Genomic DNA, 20,740 nt, shown 5'->3' with positions numbered 1-20,740 from the left:
TATGTTCAAAATTCTGCTCCAATAGACTATTCAGTGTCCAATGATCAAGACATTTAGAGCTGATGTGTTATACAGTCTTCATGTAGAAGTGTAAACCTGTAAGAGAGTTATATGTCCATGCATAGATAGATTCACATACATAGACATTGCATGTAACATTTCACCTCTACCCAGGAGGAATTTCATAGAACCATAGAATTGTAATAAATGGGGAGCTGCCACAGAGAAGGCCCTGCTGTGGGCCCTGCCCCCTGGACCACCCCCATCAGCAGAACCACCAGCAACTCCCCCCCCCCCATGGATCTTAAGGCCAGAGCTAGTTGATATTGGGGGAGAGAATTTTCAAAGTACTTTGGCCCCAAAGCATTTGCACATCTTGAATTGCACCTGGTAGCTCATGAGTAGTCAGATCAATGTTTTTAAGATTGGTAGCGCATGGTCCCAACCTGCTGCCCCACTCAGCAGCTGCATTTTGCACCAGCTGTAGCTTCCAAATTATGTTTGCAGGCAGGCCTGCACAGAGTATATGGCAGTGCTTCAAGGGGGACGTCACCAGAACATGATGCCAGGCTGTCCAGGAATGGCCATAGCTAGCAAAACCGGCTGGAGATGGATGTAAGCACTTCTTGCCACCCAAACCACTTGGTCCTCTACTGACAGATCTTAACTGAGGAGCATTCTCAGGCTACATATCTGTTCCTTTAGGCCGTAGGTTTCTCTAGGGGAGTGCAACAGGTTGCCCTCCTGATTTCTGGGCAGGAGAACCAGCCACCCAGAGTATGTCTGTCTCATCCAGCCTATCACTGCCTTCAGGCCGCTAGCACATTCAAAGCCTTGTGCAAGCAAGGAGCAGGGAAGGGCAACATGTTTCTGGGTGTTTGGATGTTGCTTTCCCCTCCTTTTGAAACTGCAGGTTTTTTCATTAAACCTGCCAATGTCTTAATCTGTTTATAATTGGTTTGCAAATACTCAATAAACCATTTCTACTCCTTTCTAAAAATAAATAAATGTTATCTTGATTTCTTATTCTCTCGATATAAATTTAAAAAAAATTTAAAAATTGTCCAGTAGCACCTTAGAGGCCAACTAAGTTTGCTCTGGGTATAAGCTTTTGTGTGCATGCACACTTCTTCAGATGTTCAGATTACTTTCCCGGTTAGTTTCACCATTTCTGTGCAGTCCATTAACTTCTGTATCTATTCTTCTCTCGTCGGGGCCTCTTCTTCCTTCCATTATTGGGCAAATAACATTCTTGCAGCAGTGGTTGCATACATAAATAAATTTCTATACTGCTTAGGTAGTTCTGATCCCATAATTCCGAAAAGAAAAGCTTCTGGGTTTTTTAAAATAAATGTTATCTTAAACATCTTTTTCAGTTCATTATATATCATTTCCCAGTAAGCTTTAACTTTATTACAAGACCACCACATATGAAAAAGGTACCTTCTTTCTCTTTACATTTCCAGCACATATTTGATTTGGATTTATACATTTTTGCCAATCTACTAGGTGTTAGCTACCATCTATAAAACATTTTCATATAGTCTTCTCTTAAACTATAACATGCTGTAAATCTTATATCTACGTTCCATAAACATTCCCATTCTTCCATTTCTATTATGACCAATATCTCTTGCCCAGTGTATCATTGAAGATTTCACTTGTTAATCCTTTGTCTCCCATTCCAATAACATATTATACATTTTAGACATCACTTTAACAGGTCTCTTTCTAGTTGTGATGTTTGTTCCCCAACCCCCTCCCCCCGCTTCATATCCTTTTAAAATACTCCATTCAGGTGGTGATATTGAACATCCGTGAGATAATCACTAGGTTGAAGAATTTAACATTTCGGCATCTACTACAATGGAACTAGGATTTATTTATAATTGTTTAAAAGTGCTCCAGAGGTGTAATTTAATAACAGGCCTTGTTTCCATATTGTAGCACAGAGCTGTTTTATGAATTGCAATTATTTTCAGATCCCACAGTAGTTAAGCTCTGCGTGTTATTAACTGGCTTAATTGCTGTCGCAATGCCCTCAATTCCTCTCCTTTCTAACATTTCCCCCTCTTTTTCATAGGCTTGGGATATCCTTTGCTTATTATGGTATCATCCTGGCCAGTGCAGAGTTGCTGGAGAAGAATCTGGTTTGTGCCGCAGGGGGAGGAGGAACCAGCAAAGGGGATGAGTTGGGGGATTATTCCGAGGAGATCCACAGCCCGTGCCTCTGTCATCACTTCGCCCCATCTGATTACCAGATCATGATCATCAGCACAATTGGAGAGATCGCATGTAACGTCTCCTGCTCTATCTATTTAAAAACAGGGTGTGGGTAAATCTCTAAAGCAGAGGCAGAGAAGCTGTGGCCCTCCAGATAATACTGGACTCCAGCTCCCATCAGCCCCAGCCAGAATGGCCAGCAGTCAGGAATGATGGGAGTTGTGGTCCAACAGAATCTGGAGGGCTACATCTTCCCACCTCTGTTCTAAAGGTCACAGAACAGGAGCTACAGACCCACACAAAGGAATCTTAGGAAGTGTACAGGGAGGGCTAATTTACTTTTTATTTTCACTAGCTACCATCATTGCAACATTTAAAAGGCTGGCTGCACGATAAAGTTGTGGCCATTTTTAATCCAGAGCATTGTTGGTTTAAGTTTGTACTGTCCCACCTCACACATTATTAGGCCAGAGACGCTGTGACTGGGACCATGTCTCCATTTCCCTTTTCAATGCGCTCTCAAGAAAATAAATCTGTGGCCCTTTTGCCACTTTTCCTTTCCCCCCATTAACTCCGGTAGTGTATATGTCCAAAACATTCCCAGTAATCACAGAGAAGTAATAAAGCAAGTACAGTAGCTGTTGAAAGTGTCTTCCCTGAGGCTGGAGTGGGGCAGGTATAAACACAGCATAATAGCTCAGTCGGGTCATTTGATTCTGCAGCCTGACGTTCTCCCCTCTCCCCTTTCTTGTTTTCCAGTAAATCCTCTAAACATTCTGGGCATCAATTTTCTGGGAAGGCGTCTCAGCCTGACAATCACCATGGGATGCACTGCCGTGTTCTTCCTCCTGCTCAATATATGCACTTCAACGTAAGTGTTTTCAGGTGGGGTGTGTGTGTGCTAAGTAAGATTTAAACAGTTCTGTTTGCGACTTCCGGGTTGGTGCCTCTGGCAATGGCGGATTTCCTCCGATCGGGAGGAATCCGCTCTGTGGAAAACAGGGTCTGAACTGCCACGGCGAGGCGGAGACCCATCAAAAACCACAGGCGGAAGAAGCCTGTGGACGTGGGATTCGGCTGGCACCTTTGCGCCCCCTCTACTCACGGGGAAAGCCGATTTCGGGGTTCCGGAGCGACGTGAGGTGAGCGGCGCGGTGCCTTGAATCGACTGCTTCTTTCACGGAGTGAAGCCGCATTGCTGTTGCCGGAGAGCGCTGGCTTTTTCCTGTGGACAATTGGAGCTTAAATAACTGTCCGTGAGTAGAACGGAAAATTGGATTAAGAAATTTCTTTTAATTTGGCACTGAAGCGGGAAGGTCTAAACAGGAAGTCTGCCTTCCGCTTTTTGTAAATAGAGTGAAGCAAAGACACGGCAAGCTAGAGCTTAGAAAATCGTTTGTAAAGGATCAATTTTCATCATTTAAAATTACTGAAGCCCCCTTGGAAGCAGGAGAAGAGGGGGGAACTTTTTCTGGACTGATTAAACTTGCAGAAGACAAGCAAAGAAAAGTAATTCTCCACCGTCCTGAACCTGGGAGCGGGGTGTCAGGACAGACGTCTTCAGGAAGTTCATTGACTATAGACAAACGTCTTTGACAGGTAGTTAAGAGAAGAGAAACATATTGATTTCATTGTTCCCCTTCGCATCTAAAAGGAACAAAATATCTGAAAAAGGAAACTTTGTTGTTAGATTTGCTTTAAAAAGAGAGAGAGAGAGAGAGAGAGAGAGAGAGAGAGAGAGAGAGAGAGAGAGAGAGATGGATACAAATAGAAGCTTTCCCCCCTAGAGGGAGCTTGTGAAACTGTTATTAAATTCGAACTGGGGAGCTTTGCAGCTGTAATAGATTAAGATCGTGGGAACAGACTCTGACCTTCAACAATGTACTTGGAGGCTCTGGTGTTGGCCTTTTGTAAGACAAGTGCTTTATTGGAACAGTTACATGAGAAGATGGATTTGATGACTGTTGGGATCGGAAAGTTTGGACAGGCAGTGGGCACTTATATAGAACCCACTCAGGAATTAACTCAGGAGTGTGCTTTGACAGATCAGATGAGGGAGGAGGTTGTTGCTGGACCTAGTGAGGCAGAGATGGAGGGAACTGTGGCCCAGCAGGAACATGAGTTGTTGGACTTGACGAATGAACCTGGAGGAAGCCAGATTTGGAGAGACAGAGTTCTGTTTGGTTTGGAGATGGGGGGCTGGATAGACCCCCCTATGCAGGGATATTTTGACCTTTCAGGTCTGGCTTTGGGCCGGGAGGCGTTCGGAGTTGTGCGGGCCCTTAACTATGGAGGGACTTTGAAACATGCTTTTAAATACCACATGGAGTTCAGTGTTGACTTTGGAAAAGGGGCTGATCTGTCGAGAAGGGACAAAAACATTGTCAAGCAGGAGTCTCCCCAAGTGAAAGGAACAGAAGACAAAGTAAAGCACAGGTATAAATATGAAGAAGATCTGCGGATGGGACATGGAAGAGATCCAAGGGCCTCGGATATAAGGTTACCAGGTTGATGGACTAGATGGATGGGATAGAAAGGACTGACAAAACCCGAGACCAGGAGAAAGAGACGTTGGATGAAGATTGGAAGAAAGTTTTAAACAATTTATTTAGGAAAATCTTGTAAAAGTAAAGAGTATTGGAAAAATGTTGGAATGAAATTATTTGGTTTAGCAGAAATGTTAAAAAGAATTATGTCATAATATGTCATGGTTAAGAGAATTTGGTATAAATAAGATTTAAGTTTTAAATTTTAGGGCCTTTTATGGTAAGATAAGGTTAAAATAGATTAAGGTCATTTAATGACAGAATATTATGAAAGATGGAAAGGATTTGCTGAGATAATTAACAACTAGAATACAAAAAAGGGAGGTGTGAGGAGGTCGATGAAACAAGATAATGACAGTTAATGATTTGGGAATATTGGATTTGTTTTTAATTTTTTTGTCTATTTTTGCTTTTTGATCTTGATGTATTATGTGTTTTGTTTTGTTTTTGTTTTTGACCTTGTTTTTTTATTTATTCGTATTGTTTAAATGTTACTAGTTTTTTCCTTCTTTCTTTTTTTCTTTGTTTCTTTGTAATCTTAAAATTCTCAATAAATATTATTTAAAAAAATAATAAAAAATTAAACAGTCCTGTTTGCACTGCACCTCACACCTTTCCTGCCCCGGTTGCTGTCTACACTCTGTGTGCTAGTCGGTTAATTCTGAAAATGCAACTCACTTTCATCCCTCCCTAGCAGAATGGCCATTGCTATTTCAGGAACTACACTCTTCCTAGTTGTTCAGGGTTAAAGATGACAAGAGCTATCTGCAGCGCGGATGCTCCGGCGCCTGCAGAAACTCAGCAATGTGCTTCCTTACCAACATAGCATGCCGCAGAGAGCTTGATCCAGAACAGCCACTGCTGCCAACCGGATGCCCTGCAGATGTATTTGACTGCAGCGCTCATCAGACCCAGAGGGCGCCAATTTGGCAAAGGCTGATCTAGGACTTTAGCAGACTCCAGCTGACTGTAACTGGCATCTTGAGGGTTGCAGGAGGTCACCAAACAGGGGGAATCCTGGAGTTAATGCACCTACAAATGTGACAGAACTATAATTCATGGGGGAAATTCAGGGTTCTCAATGCTAATGTAGGAGAGGATTTGCAGACGAGATTCAGCAGGCAGGAGAGAGTGCTTAGCCCTTGCGGTCCTGCCAATTCTCCCCTGCACAGCAACCCCTCAGTTGTTTTTAGTTAATTTTCTCCCCAGTTAACTTCTGAAACCAGAAGTAAGCCTAGACAGGGCCGTAGAATGACCTTGGGGGACATTTGCTGAGAAAAACGGGCACATTTGGAAGAGGTTAAGAACTCCTCCTTCCCACAGCCTTTCCCTATGACTAGCAATGGGCCCATCTGTCAATCTTTGTTTCTCTCAGCTTCTCATTTTTTCTTCAATTTGGTTCTCTGCACATCTCTACATCAGATTGTGATTAAAAACAACTGCTCATGAAAATTCACCAGTTTTGAGTGCACATTTCTCCCAACAAACTCAGCTTTGCAAGCACTTTTGTCTGTTATTTTCACCAAATATATGCACTTTACTTTAAAGCACATTTTATCCCAACAAACACATTTTTGTACACATTACTTGATTGACATCACATTTCTCCTTCTCTTCCCCTGAATTTCTCCTTCCTTACCTGTGGGGAAGAAACTAAGGTAGGGAGAAGGCCTGGTGGTATGACCAGAAAAGACCAAAGTTGCCACGTATATACAAATGGATGCAGGTGTGGACACCTCCGGTCATGTTCAAATAATGCTCAAAAGTGGGCAAGCTTTTATAGTAAAGGCCTCTTGCACCTCCATTAGCTCAACAAAAGATGGTTTGGAAACTTTCATTTGCCAGATAACGTCCAGTTTTGCCTTCTAATAAATATACATTACAGTTTCCTACAGCAAAGGCAGGGGGACCCGGGTGGCGCTGTGGTCTAAACCACAGAGCCTAGAGCTTGCTGATCAGAAGGTTGGTGGTTCGAATCCCCGCGACGGGGTGAGCTCCTGTTGTTCAGTGCCTGCTCCTGCCAACCTAGCAGTTCGAAAGCATGTCAAAGTGCAAGTAGATAAATAGGTACCACTCCAGAGAGGAAGGTAAATGGCATTTCTGTGCGCTGCTCTGGTTCGCAAGAAGCTGCTTAGTCATGCTGGCCACATGATCCGGAAGCTGTATGCTGGCTCCCTTGGCCTATAGAGCGAGATGAGCGCGCAACCCCAGAGTCGTCCACAACTGGACCTAACGGTCAGGGGTACCTTTACATGCAATGTCTAGGAAGCTTATAGTTTCTCTCTTTACTCTAGGCAGTGAGCCTAAACTATGGGCTGAGTCAATATGGCCACTCTAAAATTATGTGACGAAGCAGCGTGAACTTCAAACCAGTTTTGCTCCAGCATGCAGCTCCTGGCAATGAAGGGTGTTTGTGCCAGTGGAGGATGTTTGAGGATGCCAGGGTGAACAAAGTGTACCAGCTGATTAATACCAAGACTTTAATCTTGGTTAATTGCTTGACTTACATAAACTTGCAATAAACCTTCTTGTTATTATGAGAGGGAGGAGAGAGAGAGAGGGGGGGGGAGAAAATATGTCACAAACAAAAATGAATTATGTTGTTTCAGTGGTGCAGACGAATCAGGTATCTATATCTATATCTATATCTATATCTATATCTATATCTATATCTATATCTATATCTATATCTATATCTATATCTATATCTATATCTATATCTATATCTATATCTATATCTATATCTATATCTATATATATGCAGAGCTAGAGCTGGAGATATAGCTATATACTGGTTTTCTGCTTCTTCTAAGGAGAGGTTTGAGTAACTGCATCGGACATCAAAGCTTTAGTATCTACTACCCCTCCCCTAACACCCCATACATTATATGCTAGGATACTATAGCTCAAATCCCCTATTTTTATAGAGTTCTGGGAATGATTTGGGATACAGGATAGGTCATATTTGGTGGAGGGTCCAGGGCAGCAGCAAATGCCCATCTGCTAGAATATCTTTTTTTTTTATGCGCTCTCTGCAAATGTATGTGTCTCTTGTGACTTGGCTCATTCAAACCAGTCGGATTGCATTGGCGCTTGGAACATCCAGGTCTTTGTTCTAGAGTTTAGGCACACGGTGAGCACATTGGAATGCACTCCGCCGGGAGATTAGGGTGGTGCCAAGCGTTTGTTCTTTTAGGAAGCCCTTTCCAAGGTTTGTTTGTTTTTTGTTTTTTATGTAACCGGGATTTTTCAGGATAGCATTGTTAGCTTTTACAGAAGGATTTCGCGTATTATTTTTGTTTTAACTTTTTTGTAAAAAGAACAATAAACTCTAGGTGAGGACAGAATGTATCTTCTGGAAACGCAGTGGCATAGCGTGGGGGGTGCAGGGGGGGCGGCTGCACTGGGCGCAACATCTGGGGGGTAGGGTTAGGAGGCGCAAATCCACGGGTTAGGGGGCGCAAATTACTTGCCTTGCCCCGGGTGCTGACAACCCACGCTACGCCACTGTGGAAACTCTTGGGAAGATGCCACATTTCTGTTGATAGGGTAAAAGGCCATTGCTCAGAGCAGAACATCCGTTTTGCATGCTGTAGGTTCCTGGGTTCAATTCCCAGCATCCGTAGGTAGAGCTGGGAGACGATCCTGTCTCAAAACATGGACAGCCATTGCCAGTCCCTGTAGTAGAGCCTTGTGTAGGCAATACCAAGCAATAGACAAATGTTCTGACTCATTATATAAGGCATGTTTTTGAGCACAGTTATTTTGCTGAGACCCTTGATCACACATTCTAGTAGTATATGGCCAGGGATGTGTGTGATTGGCTTGTGATAAGACTGCAAGCTACGTATTTATTTGTTTAAACCAGGTTTCCTCAAACTTGGCCCTCCAGATGTTTTTGGCCTACAACTCCCATGGTCAGGGATGATGGGAATTGTAGTTTTAAAACATCTGGAGGGCCGAGTTTGAGGAAGCCTGATATAAACTGTTTATATCCCAACCTTCCATTTAAATACACCACAGGCAGCTTAGATCATATTAAAACAGAGAAGTTGTGGGGCCTCTCCAGGTGCTGTTGGACTACAACTCCCATCATCCCTGATAATCAACCATGCTGAGACTGATGTAATTTCAGCTCCAGCGACATCGAGAGAGCTGTAGGCTTTTCATCCCTGAATTAATCTCTGAATCTGAAAACGCATAAAAAGCAACAGGAAATGTCAGGGTTCCCTTGGAGCAGACTAGAACCACAAAAAGGCTTCCAATCTTTTTAAAGCGTTTCAGAGGGATCCTTCCCATTCTCTCTCCGTTCCCTCCCAGCTCTCATCCAGGCGCAAACAGACTTTCTGGGCACCACAACTACCATTACTTGCTGTGGGAGAGTCTAAGTGGCTCTGCTTATTCTAAGGATGCCCACGCACAATTGCTCCAAGCATCCATTCTCTCCTGTGTGCTGTCTTTGAAAAAGGTCGTCACTTTTGAAGTTATTCATATAAAACCCCCCTTTATGGAATTCTTGGTACGACGTACAATCTAGGACCTCAAATCAAATGCTGGATAATGATGTGAATTTCCCCATGCGTCCTCTTTCTTCCTTTTCTAACCAGCTCGGGCCTCATTGGTTTCCTCTTCATGTTGCGTGCCTTGGTTTCTGCAAATTTCAACACCATCTACATTTATACAGCGGAGGTGAGATGCTTTTGAACCCGTGAATTGTGGAAGGGGAGGAACACACAACAGATGTCTTTCATCATAGCTTTCCATAATAAATGGGAAATGTAGATTGACAATTCAGCTCAGTGCATATTTACTTAGAAGTAAGTATCATTTAATCCAGTGAGACTCCCACGCTGAGTGAGTATGGGGTTGAAGCCTTAGCTGGGTAGCTGGAAGGAGCAAGCAGGCAGTGCACAGCTAAAAATATCTCTGTTCAGTTCCTGGGATTTGGATGGTGTTGATATGCATGAGCAGCACCTGACCAAATGATACTTCCTTTCTTAATGAGTAAAGGCAGTGGTGCTTGAATGAACAGCACCATGCTTACCAATGAAGGATAGTCTTATCCACACATTAACTACAGTTCCACTCCTTTTTGTGATTTAACAGAGTATTGTATGCTTATATTGCATACATGAACAAATGATTTAGCAGCTCATAAAGTTGGTTTGCAGCAGAAGAACCACCTCAGACCAACTCTTGCTCGGTAGTAAATGCTACTCTGTTCTTCAGAGGCTGACATAAGAAAATCTACGTTAGATAAGTATGGAATAATTTATAATCTTCCACTTTGAGTCACCTGTTCTCATGCATATCTGAAGCCCAGAAGTGAATTGCTGAGGCTGATTTTGGCATTAGTTTTTTGTGGGAGGGGGGGGGTTAAGACAAAAAACCCCTCCTTCAACATCTGGAAACCTGAAGTTGGACATTTTATCATTTTTTGCTGTCCAAGAAAATATTTGAAATGTCCAAGTAACAAAACACTAACCAAGAAAATTCAACATTTTTATATTTCCAAACAGCAGTGTTTAGCTTTCATTGCTTTCATTATTAGCCTTTGTAAACTAAATGGGCACAAAAATTAAGCATATTGTATTTTCTCATTTAAATTAATGGGGCTTTTTTAAATAAAAAAGCCTTATTTTTCACTGGATTCTGCCAATTTTTAAAAGCAGTATCTTTTACAACATTGTCAATAGAATCTTCTGCAGATACCATCTCTGGGTCAACGGCCACCTAAACTCTGAGACCCACAATAGATGCTCAGTTGACAGTTTCCCAGTTTCCCTTTCCTTCAGTCTATACTATAGATCTGATCTTGAATTATATATTACTGTATTACAGGTTTATCCAACTATCATGAGAGCTGTTGGCCTTGGCACTAGTGGTTCTGTATGTCGTATTGGTGCTATGGTGGCACCTTTTATAGCCCAGGTAAGTTGACTTTCAATAAAGTTACTTAAATATATTGTTTCGATTCTTTGGTTTCTGACCTAAGAGGATGATACCAAAGCTAATGTTGACCTTTGTCAAGCTAGTCTTGCTTTTGGAGGATCTTCAAAGGGTACCTCCAGACTGCTGTTTTAGTGCAAGTGTATTCCCCAATAAGTTCTTGACACAATAGTAGTGTGTTTATGCTGCATTATTAGTTGTTCTGTGATGCTTTTCCAATGCTACCCTGCCTGGAAGGGCTATGGTGCAACAAAAGTGGGGCAGAAAACAAACCAGAACATTCATAATATAAAAAGTTACAAGTAATGAGATGTGCACTGATTGCAAATGAAGTAGTATAGCCGCCCTGAAACCTTTGCCACACAAACAGTATTGAAAGAGGAATCATGCATGACCCCGATAGCATCACGAGCACAAATCACCATGGACATGCAATTAAAAAATGATGTCTAGAGCAATGTTCCCCAACCTTGGGTCTCCAGCTGTTTTTGGACTACAATTCCCATCATCCTTGACCACTGGTCTTGCTAGTGAGGGATGATGGGAGTTGTAGTCCAAAAACAGCTGGAGACCCAAGGTTGGGGAACACTGGTCTAGAGGGCCCCTAAGCTAGAGTAGTACTATTGTATTCCCAACAACTACATGTTGCAACACCATCTATCACCATATATGTTAAAATAATCCTAGATTAAAGCCGCCTCCAGGTACCAGTTGCTGAAAATTTCAAATGGGAAGAGTACTGTGACATAACCTTGATGGCAGAAAGTGAGGAGGAATTAAAGAACCTTTTAATGAGGGTGAAAGAGGAGAGCGCAAAATATGGTCTGAAGCTCAACATCAAAAAAACAAAGATCATGGCCACTGGGCCCATCACCTCCTGGCAAATAGAAGGGGAAGAAATGGAGGCAGTGAGAGATTTTACTTTCTTGGGCTCCATGATCACTGCAGATGGTGACAGCAGCCACGAAATTAAAAGACGCCTGCTTCTTGGGAGAAAAGCAATGAGAAACCTAGACAGCATCTTAAAAAGTAGAGACATCACGTTGCCAACAAAGGTCCGTATAGTAAAAACTATGGTTTTCCCAGTAGTGATGTATGGAAGTGAGAGCTGGACCATAAAGAAGGCTGATCGCCGGAGAATTGATGCTTTTGAATTATGGTGCTGGAGGAGACTCTTGAGAGTCCCATGGACTGCAATAAGATCAAACCTATCCATTCTGAAGGAAATCAGCCCTGAGTGCTCACTGGAAGGACAGATCCTGAAGCTGAGGCTCCAATACTTTGGCCACCTCATGAGAAGAGAAGACTCCCTGGAAAAGACCCTGATGTTGGGAAAGATGGAGGGCACAAGGAGAAGGGGACGATAGAGGACGAGATGGTTGGATAGTGTTCTCGAAGCTGCCAGTATGAGTTTGACCAAACTGCGGGAGGCAGTGGAAGACAGGAGTGCTTGGCGTGCTCTGGTCCATGGGTCACAAAGAGTTGGGCACGACTAACAATAACAACTGTTGCAGCCTAGTGCTGTTTGTGGGCTTCCTGCCGGAATCTGGCTGGCCAGTGTGAGAAGTGGATGATGGACTGGATAGGCTTCATTGCTCTTCTTAAAGGCTTCTGCACTGGATTGTTGGCCAACATGCTAAACTTTGAGAAAGCTAGAAAGGAAATCCTATGGGCTTAAAAAAAAAAAAAAGCGTTTGACCAAGTTGCATGGCAGCGTTGCACTAATACATTGTTTCTTTGCAGGTGCTCATGAATGCTTCTTTCTTGGGAGCACTTTGCCTTTTCGCTTCTGTTTGTATCGTGTGTGCTGTCTCTGCTTTCACTCTGCCCATTGAGACCAGAGGGAGAGCACTTCAGGTTGGTAAACCCGTCTTCCATACTGTAAGGTCAGAAGCAGGCTCCTGCACTGCCGAAGGCCACCACAGCAGCTTCCTTTGAACTTCACCCCATTATGAAAAACAAACAAGTCTCATAGGAGGCCTCTCCACATCAGGAGCAACAGAAATTGGTCTTACCGTGAATTTCTGTTTGAAGAGTGGACTGAAGGACGTTTGATTAGCAGGATGACTCCTCCCACGTCCTGTTAACTGAATGTCCTCCAGTCCACTCTTGCAAATGATAACCTTTATGCCATCCATATGCCTACCTGCAGGAACTTGAAGACCCCAAAATAGGAGTGATTATTTGTATCATAAGTCAAAGGGGGCTTGGGTTGTATAATTACAACTGATTCAGTCTAGCAAGGCCAATCTATTTGCGAAGGGAGCTAGTTAAGAGACTAACTGCTTGGATATATTGACGTAGGTGCACACCATTAACTGCCCCAATTCAGACTGGGGCCAGTGGGATTTCCAAGTTACAGCTTGCAAGCCTGATGAGCTCCAATTTGTGTCATTCAAGAATAATTCAGGCCTTTGGGAGGAACCAAGGCAGAGAGGCTATTTATGATATTTAGGAGTATTGGTGACTGTTTGTCTCTGTAGCATAACATGCCTTCTTATATTTAAAGACTATATACTTGCTGTATACTGCCCTATAATTGATTAATGAAACACAGTAATGAAAGACAGTCTAGAAATTCTGTATGTTTATAACTAATAATAATAATAATTACTGGGAAAATTAAAATCATTGAGTGGGGCCTGCAGCAATATGATATATAGTATATCCCCAGTTTCTGACAAGAATGCTCCTGTCAAGAGCTCAAGCCAGCCTAGAAGAGACAAAGATACCTTTCACCCTTTCCTGAAATCATTTGTACTGTGCTCTGTAGCACCAAAAGGCTTAGCTTTGGAGATGCCTGCCAACTTCAAATTCAAGCATATTGTTGCTACATCAAGGTTTCTGGAGGTTGGCAATGGGAAAAGGTCTCTCTTTTCCTCTCCTCTCTTCCAAAACCTCAGTACAGTGCAGGAAGGGGTTTTTTAGCCCTACAAATGAATATCATCTTGTGCCTCATTCTATGTCCAGGACACCATATAAGTTGTTAGGCACTCAACTGACAAATTTCTTCTTACTGTTTCCCTTTTCTTCTCCTGCCCCCCCCCCAACACTGTGTAGGCTGTTGAAGTCACTGACATCCTTGGATAGCTTTGGGTTGTGTGTGCAGTTTCTTTTCATATTCTTCACATGCTTTTTCTTATTAAAAAAAATCATGCCCTTAAAAATATATATCATAAGGAGTCCAACAAGTACACAAAAAAGCCCTACCTTGTTTGTGGGTGGCTATTACACTAAGCTGACAGGCACCAGGCCACAGTAATTTGTTATAAGAAGGAATAACATATAATTAACCCAGTGACCCAGAAAACACCTCCCACCAATTTATAATAACTTAACACTGCAAATAAAAACCACGCTTTCAATTAGGGTAATTCATTCCTTACGTACCACTTAGATCTCATTTAGGACTCTACATGCTACCCTCTGTTACCAGCGGCAAATTGTCTCTTGCACAACCTTCGAAGCGTTAATTCATCTGCAATTGGCTTGGTATGCAGCAGCAATGCAGAGAAAAGAAAATTTAATAAGCTATTAAACAATATTTGGAGATTGTTTGATGGTTGTAGAACCACCAGGTTCTACAGACCTGGGCAAGCCGCATTTCAAAGCAGATTTGCACCTAAGCTAATAAATACAGAGACAGAATCTCAGCAGAAAAGAGAGGCCATTATTCATGTACCTCGGTTTTCGAACACCTTTGTAGTCAAACATTTTGGAACTCAAATGCCAAAACCCCGGAAATGCCTCGATTTTGAACACTCCTCGGTGAAGTCGAACAGGAAACGCGGCTTCTATTTTGAGTTTTCCGTATTGAGGCTCCTGTTTTCAGTTTTTGAACATTTCAGAACTCGAACGGACTTCCGTAATGGATTGTTAGAATACCAAGGTACCACTGTAGTTGGATCAATTTCTGGCTAGCTGTCTCCAGCTTTTCCACTTTGAAACATCAGGTTTTTACACCTGGGAGAGAGGTGTGGCATTAGAAGCCAATGGGTTCCACTGAAGATCCTGTGTAATTTGCACTGATTCATTAACTGAATGGGTGGCTTCAGGAAAGCTATTGTCTTATGTTTCCTTCTACAAAATTAAAACATCCCACGTCACAACAGATACACAGAAATATATGTTGCTTCTTTTATATACAAAAAGTGCTACTTAGGTTGTAAACGAAAGAGATGCCTTGGCAACAGTATAATTATTTTATGGCATTTCCCCCTTGCTCTTTGACAGAAAAAGGCTCCAAGGGTGGCTTACACATATGTAATCATTCATCGAGAAAGACTTCATGAAACGGCAATGTGATTTATCAACTGTGGAACCAACATATAGTTTGGGGGGCCATATCACATGGAACACTTGCTGCAGGCAACCATTTAAGGGAATACCACCCAATGGGAATGTTTCTGTGTATGTAGATTGCAGTGGAATGGAAAAAATCCCTCAAACAAAAAGGCTGGAGGGAACCTGGGTGCAAAGTTGTTGTAGGTCAGTGGTTGCTGCATTGGGACATTTGTCCAAGGAAGCAAGTTAAGATAGATGTATCTGCTGCTACATGGTGGCTGAGTGGGCACTGGACTAAAAAAATTAGAAGCATTTAATCCTGATTGCAAAGCTGACACCACTTAACTCTTGCATAGGTAAGTCATGGAGACCTGTTATTCTTAACACCTGTTTTTATCTTTTTAGCAAAGGAAATGAAGGTGACCACTAGAAAGAGGAAAAACCCAAGAGGGCTCTGTTACATTTCATGCATTTGAGCCTATTTCTCAGAAGAGCTACTGAGATTTTCTCCACCCGCATTTCCAAAAAAAGGTGTTTCTTGTCTTCACAACATTTCAATAAACTTCTGCACAAATAAATGGAACTGTATCCCGTGTGATAAGTTGTGTTGTTTTTTTAAAATGTGCCCATCATGCTATATCCAGGCTTGAGAAGGCTCTGTAATGTGTGCAAATGTCTTTGTCCCCCATTCATTCAAATCACTATATGGACATGGCAGAACATGCTGTATAAGCCCACTGATGGCAGATACGTAAACACATTAAAATATTTTTTCTGTTCCTCAGGCAGGTGTTGGCGCTCTATGTATGCAGATGTTGGTAGCTCCTGTAGGAAGTGAGTCCCAGAGTTTATGCACAGCATGAAGGAATCCTTCCTTTTATCTGTCTTCAATCTTCAAATGTTCAGCTTCACTGGACATTCATGAGTTCAGTGTTTCAAGAGAGGGAGAGAAACTTCTCCTGTTTCTCCATGCCATGCATGATTTTATAAATTTCTATTGTGTCACTTCTTACTTGCCTTTTCTTTAAACTAAAATGTCCAACATACTATATCAGGGAATTTTTCCATTCCTTTGATCATTTTGATTGCCCTTTTCTGAACCTTTTCCAACTCTGCAGTACATCCTTTTTGAGGTGAGGCAACCAGAATTGTACACAACATTCCAAATGTAGCCACGTAAGAGATTTGTAGAATGGCATTATATCAACAATTTTCAATTCCTTTCTTAATGAACCTCTCATGGCATTTGACTTTTTCACAGCTGCCTCAAAGTGGGACAAAAACTTCATTGAACTGTCTACTGCACCCCCAAGGTCTTGTTTCTGGCTAATCACCACCAATTCAGACCCCATGAACATATATGTGAAAATAAGAATTTTTTGCCCCAACATGCATCACTTTGGACTTGTTTACATTGAACTGCATTTGCCATTTTACCGCCTGTTCACTCAGCTTGGAGAGATCCTTTTAAGAGCTCTTCATAATATATTTTGTTTTAACAACATTGAACAATTTAGTATCACCAGCAACCTTTTGTTGCTCAGACTCGCCTCCTGCAAAGATTAGTTCAGGCACTGGGATCTGCCCTGTATCTTCCGATGCGAAGACAAATGCAAATAATCCATTTAACTTATCTGTAAGCTTATCCTTCTTTAGCAGCTGGGGAACTGAAGTGGAGGGAAGAATCTTACCACACAGCCACACATTGAATTCCTCTGCAAGCTCCCTCTCATGAGAGCTTGGCAGCTCCAGTAGTGTCAAATGGGTGAGTTTACTCCCCTGACCTCTGGAAGTGAATAGTGGTCATTCACTTATTTATGCCAAATTAAGTTAAAAGGATGAATGAAGGAAATTGTGGTGGAAGCTAAACCAGATGCTGTCATCCCTGTTATCAGGAATAGGGGCAAGTTTTGTCTAGAATAAAAATTATTCCATGGAATTTCCTCATGGCATTTAAAAGTAATTTCATATTTTACAAGTGCAGTTTACACTTGTTATTAGTTCACATGAAAAGTTCCCATTTCAATGTTGATTTTGATGGCACACTCAAAATTTGAAGTGAGGATAAATTTAAAGACATGATCTTCCTCTTTGTAATCATTCAGGAAAGCACCACACAGTATATTTTAATGAGTAAATCAGTATGCTTCTAATGAAAAATTCCAAACCAGCTTATGGCAGCAGACCATACATTCTAATAAAAGCAGCAGAGGGAGGTTTCCTTCTAGCTCTCTCGGTAGGTGTAAAATAGGATAAACTATAAAGATGAAAGTCAACCTTAATACTTCCATTGCTAGATTAATGTTTAGAAATACATGCAACGCTGACCAGCAGAAAATTACAACCAATTGTATAAAATTTATCTCCATATGAGCACAGCAAGACACTCAAAAGTCCATTTTCAAAGTACTTTAATTCATCTCCCCACTCCTTACATTTCAGAGCACAAGTAGCTCTGCGGGCAACGACAATTCCATTGTATCCTAGGCCAATATATGAGCATGTGCTTTTCTCTTCTCAGTGGCTAACAGTTATGTACAGTACAAAGAACTGAAATTATGGCCAGCCACATGTCATTGGTAAATTAATTTCTGGTAAGATCACATTTTCCTGAAATCTACACATTAAATTTGTTTCTAACTTTAGTTTAATTTTTACAAATCCTTTCTAAATAAAAGATTTGAACAGTTGTCACTTTAGAGTGGTGGCAGAATGAATTCTAAAAACCAAGGGTAAATTTTATAGATTTTTTCTAATGTCTCCTACATGCCTCACTTCTTGGCAAATTTGTACCAAGGTAGGACTCCCAGTGAATGTCCACAATTGTAGATGTCAACGTGCTCATAAAATGCCCTCCCAAAAATGAATGTTGATAAATATTTATGAAAAAAAAATCTTTAGCAGTGCCTATATCCAGTTCATTTTACAAATTGGCGTTCTTCCCATTTGAGACGTTTTTTCCGTGGCTGTACAAAATCGTCATCAGAGTCATCTGTTGAGTTGGGACTATCTCTATCAGCATGGCAAGAAGGCTGGGCAGGGAATTTTCTTTCTGGAAAAAGGTTCTTCAGCAGTTCCTCAAAATAAGCTTCCAGTTTAATGCCAGCATCAGCCACTTCTGAATCAGGCTGTTGGGGAAAGTCAACATATCATAGGTTTTATATTTGCAGTCCCATATAAAAAAAAATGGGTAAGTCAAATGCCAAAGTAAATCAACTCGAACACACGAACACTACTATTAATTTTAGTTGAATAAAATTCATCTTACTCAAACTAAAATTTGTGGACTCAATCAACACTTTAACAAATCAAAATATGATATGACTGTGATACAGTTGACAGTAGCATTTGTAGTATAAAACTAGTATGCAACGATATGTTAGCACCTTAGTTAGCGCTTTGGTATTTTCTATCACTTCTTGGCTAAGAGAGAGTTTGTTCACACACAGTGACTTACAGCAGCAGAAGAGAGATCTAACAACCTTATCTCAGAGTACAATATTACTTCTGCTGAGTAGTCCTCATTTCTCTCCCCCATGCAAATATTCTGTACTGTTCAATGTGTAAGGAAATTTATATGATTCAACTGTCACCTAATATCATATCTCAACTCCAATGCAGGCCAGACACTGCTAAAGAAAGGGACCTATAATTATATTCTGCATATAAATTACCAGCTATGTGACTCTGCAAACTATTATAGAATCCACAGTTAGACTCTGGTAATAATGGTAGCTTCCTAAAAACACACACACACACACACACACACACACACACACTACAGTCTTTTCTGACCTCATTAAATTCAGCACAGTTTTGAAAGATCAGTCTGAAATCAGCTACAACATCTTCTGGTTTTGTGTACAATGGATGATGCAGTTGCAATCTATTTTTGATGGTTGACAAGTCCATTGGCTTCTTAATTATTTTGTAGTAGTCAGGCACCTAGAAAGGAATAGATGAATCTTCTCAGTAATACATTAGCATACTTCTTTGGCATTATCTGGGAAAGTGAACATCTACTGTGCAGATCTTAAGCAAATGACTCCTGCTATGAATGGAGAGAGCAATCTTTCTATCTTATTGAAAATAATTGGAAGGAATATATATACTGTAAACAGCAGTTATTGCAATGTCTCTAAAAGGCATATTATTCATCTAACATACACAAATTCTTAGATTCAATTTGCTATTTAAGATAGTGTCATAATGAAAATCTAGATAACTGGAAATAAGTTTCCACAGAAACTGTATTTAGCAGCACATTGCAGGCTATCTCTGTAAAATCACAGCAAAACACAAACACATCCCCTATACCAGGAGAAATGTCAGAGAGCTGGGTCTCAATCTTTTATTATCTCTATTTTGGGCCCACCACAGGATGTACAATGCTATGTATCGCTCTAGCACACTCCTAATACCTGCCTCAGAACAAGGTGGTTTATCTTTTGATCAATTTGCTGTTGCAACTGAGCCAATGATAGCATATGGATAATGGCTCCTATTTACACAGGACAACCTGCTCTAGTTCATATTGCATAGGAACTTCAAAGTAAGTGGAAAGTGTCTATGGAGTGTTTCATTTTTATTGTGTAAACTAATCTAAACATTTTGAAACTGCCAAGCCCGCCTACTACTGGGCTGTTACAAATGCTGGAGTTCCACACACACATCTGTGCATGCAACAGAATTTTGTCTCTTTCTCCTATTCCCCTCAAGCTCCTGGCATGCCCTCAAAATCAGATGCGAAGGATTGGGAGACCTTCTGGAGCTTAGTTTTGGGAAACTTTTTTCGGGAGGAGGGTTAAACTTATGATGTGTAAATGCAATTACGCTCATGATTAGCATTAGATACAACCCACAGTATTTACAGATGGCATTCATTCATTGTTACTAATTAACTTTGGAAATGGAAATTTTTCTGCAGAAAAATAAAGTCTAGAAAAGGTTCCACCCTACATTTTTGGAAAGGGGTGTTCTCTTTTCCCTTTTATTACACTGCTTATGCAAAGTTATGTATCTCTAAACACACTGTATAGTAAAACACATAATGGATGGCTCTTGGCAGCATTTACTTCAATGACATGCAGTAACTAATAAAAAGCTGCAAGAAGATCAGAAACTGAACTACTGCATTAATAAATGTACTTCAATAAAAATTGCCAGTTAACAACTGTACTCAAATATGAGACTCAAATGGCATGCTGCTTTTACATCAGCATTTCGTCTCTCTCTGTTGAAATTATATACTGCATTGAAGCATGAATATAATATCTGTCCAGTAATGAATGCCAACACAATCCTCACAGAATGTTAGTGGCAAATAAAATGACCATCATACCGTGGGAGGAACTGGATCTTGAAAAGCAAGGCTCATTTCGTGGCAGTAAAGGTACAGTAGTAATCTTTCACACTTCTGCACAATAGAAAAGATAAATGATTTCAGTTACACAGAGTACCACCTTGAAGAGCTAGAACAGCCACACAGTAGAAACTGCATTTTTCTGAGGCTACAGAAGACAGTGCTGAAATTCAGACATTGTGAGATCCACTCCCACCCTCCTAGTCAACCTTTCCTTCAGTGGCCTTTTTTGCCACCAGTACATAATTTTCAAGATGTACTGACAAAATGGACTGCAGACACAGTTTGCAGGAACTCAAGAGGAAAAATTGTGGTGGCTTCACTCTTCCCCTGGTCCTGTTGCTGCTGTGTTATCCAGAGTGAATCCATGGTTTGA

General features: G+C 41.2%; 2 protein-coding genes across 5 annotated transcripts in view; one reads left to right on the top strand and one right to left on the bottom strand.

The window, feature by feature from the left end:
• Window positions 1-15,590, top strand: part of SVOPL (SVOP like) — a 34,723-nt gene extending 19,133 nt beyond the window's left edge. For all 3 annotated transcript variants that reach the window (XM_081212262.1, XM_081212261.1, XM_081212263.1), the window contains 6 exons: window positions 2,084-2,295; window positions 2,983-3,094; window positions 9,377-9,458; window positions 10,611-10,700; window positions 12,462-12,575; window positions 15,408-15,590. In XM_081212262.1, the coding sequence (XP_081068388.1) occupies window positions 2,084-2,295; window positions 2,983-3,094; window positions 9,377-9,458; window positions 10,611-10,700; window positions 12,462-12,575; window positions 15,408-15,419 (622 nt within the window). In that variant the 3' untranslated portion in view covers window positions 15,420-15,590. The remainder of the gene's footprint in view (window positions 1-2,083; window positions 2,296-2,982; window positions 3,095-9,376; window positions 9,459-10,610; window positions 10,701-12,461; window positions 12,576-15,407) is intronic.
• Window positions 15,591-17,396: 1,806 nt separating this feature from the next.
• TRIM24 (tripartite motif containing 24) overlaps window positions 17,397-20,740 on the bottom strand; it is a 42,993-nt gene continuing 39,649 nt past the window's right edge. For both annotated transcript variants that reach the window (XM_081212242.1, XM_081212243.1), the window contains exons 17-19: window positions 20,344-20,418; window positions 18,798-18,947; window positions 17,397-18,130 (exon numbers count right to left, since the gene is read on the bottom strand). In XM_081212242.1, the coding sequence (XP_081068368.1) occupies window positions 17,921-18,130; window positions 18,798-18,947; window positions 20,344-20,418 (435 nt within the window). In that variant the 3' untranslated portion in view covers window positions 17,397-17,920. The remainder of the gene's footprint in view (window positions 18,131-18,797; window positions 18,948-20,343; window positions 20,419-20,740) is intronic.

The sequence above is a fragment of the Podarcis bocagei genome, assembly GCF_964188305.1.
Source record: "Podarcis bocagei genome assembly, chromosome: 10".
Lineage (NCBI taxonomy): Eukaryota > Metazoa > Chordata > Lepidosauria > Squamata > Lacertidae > Podarcis > Podarcis bocagei.
Note: the sequence above shows the minus strand (reverse complement) of the source record. Positions and strands in the feature narration are given on the sequence as shown.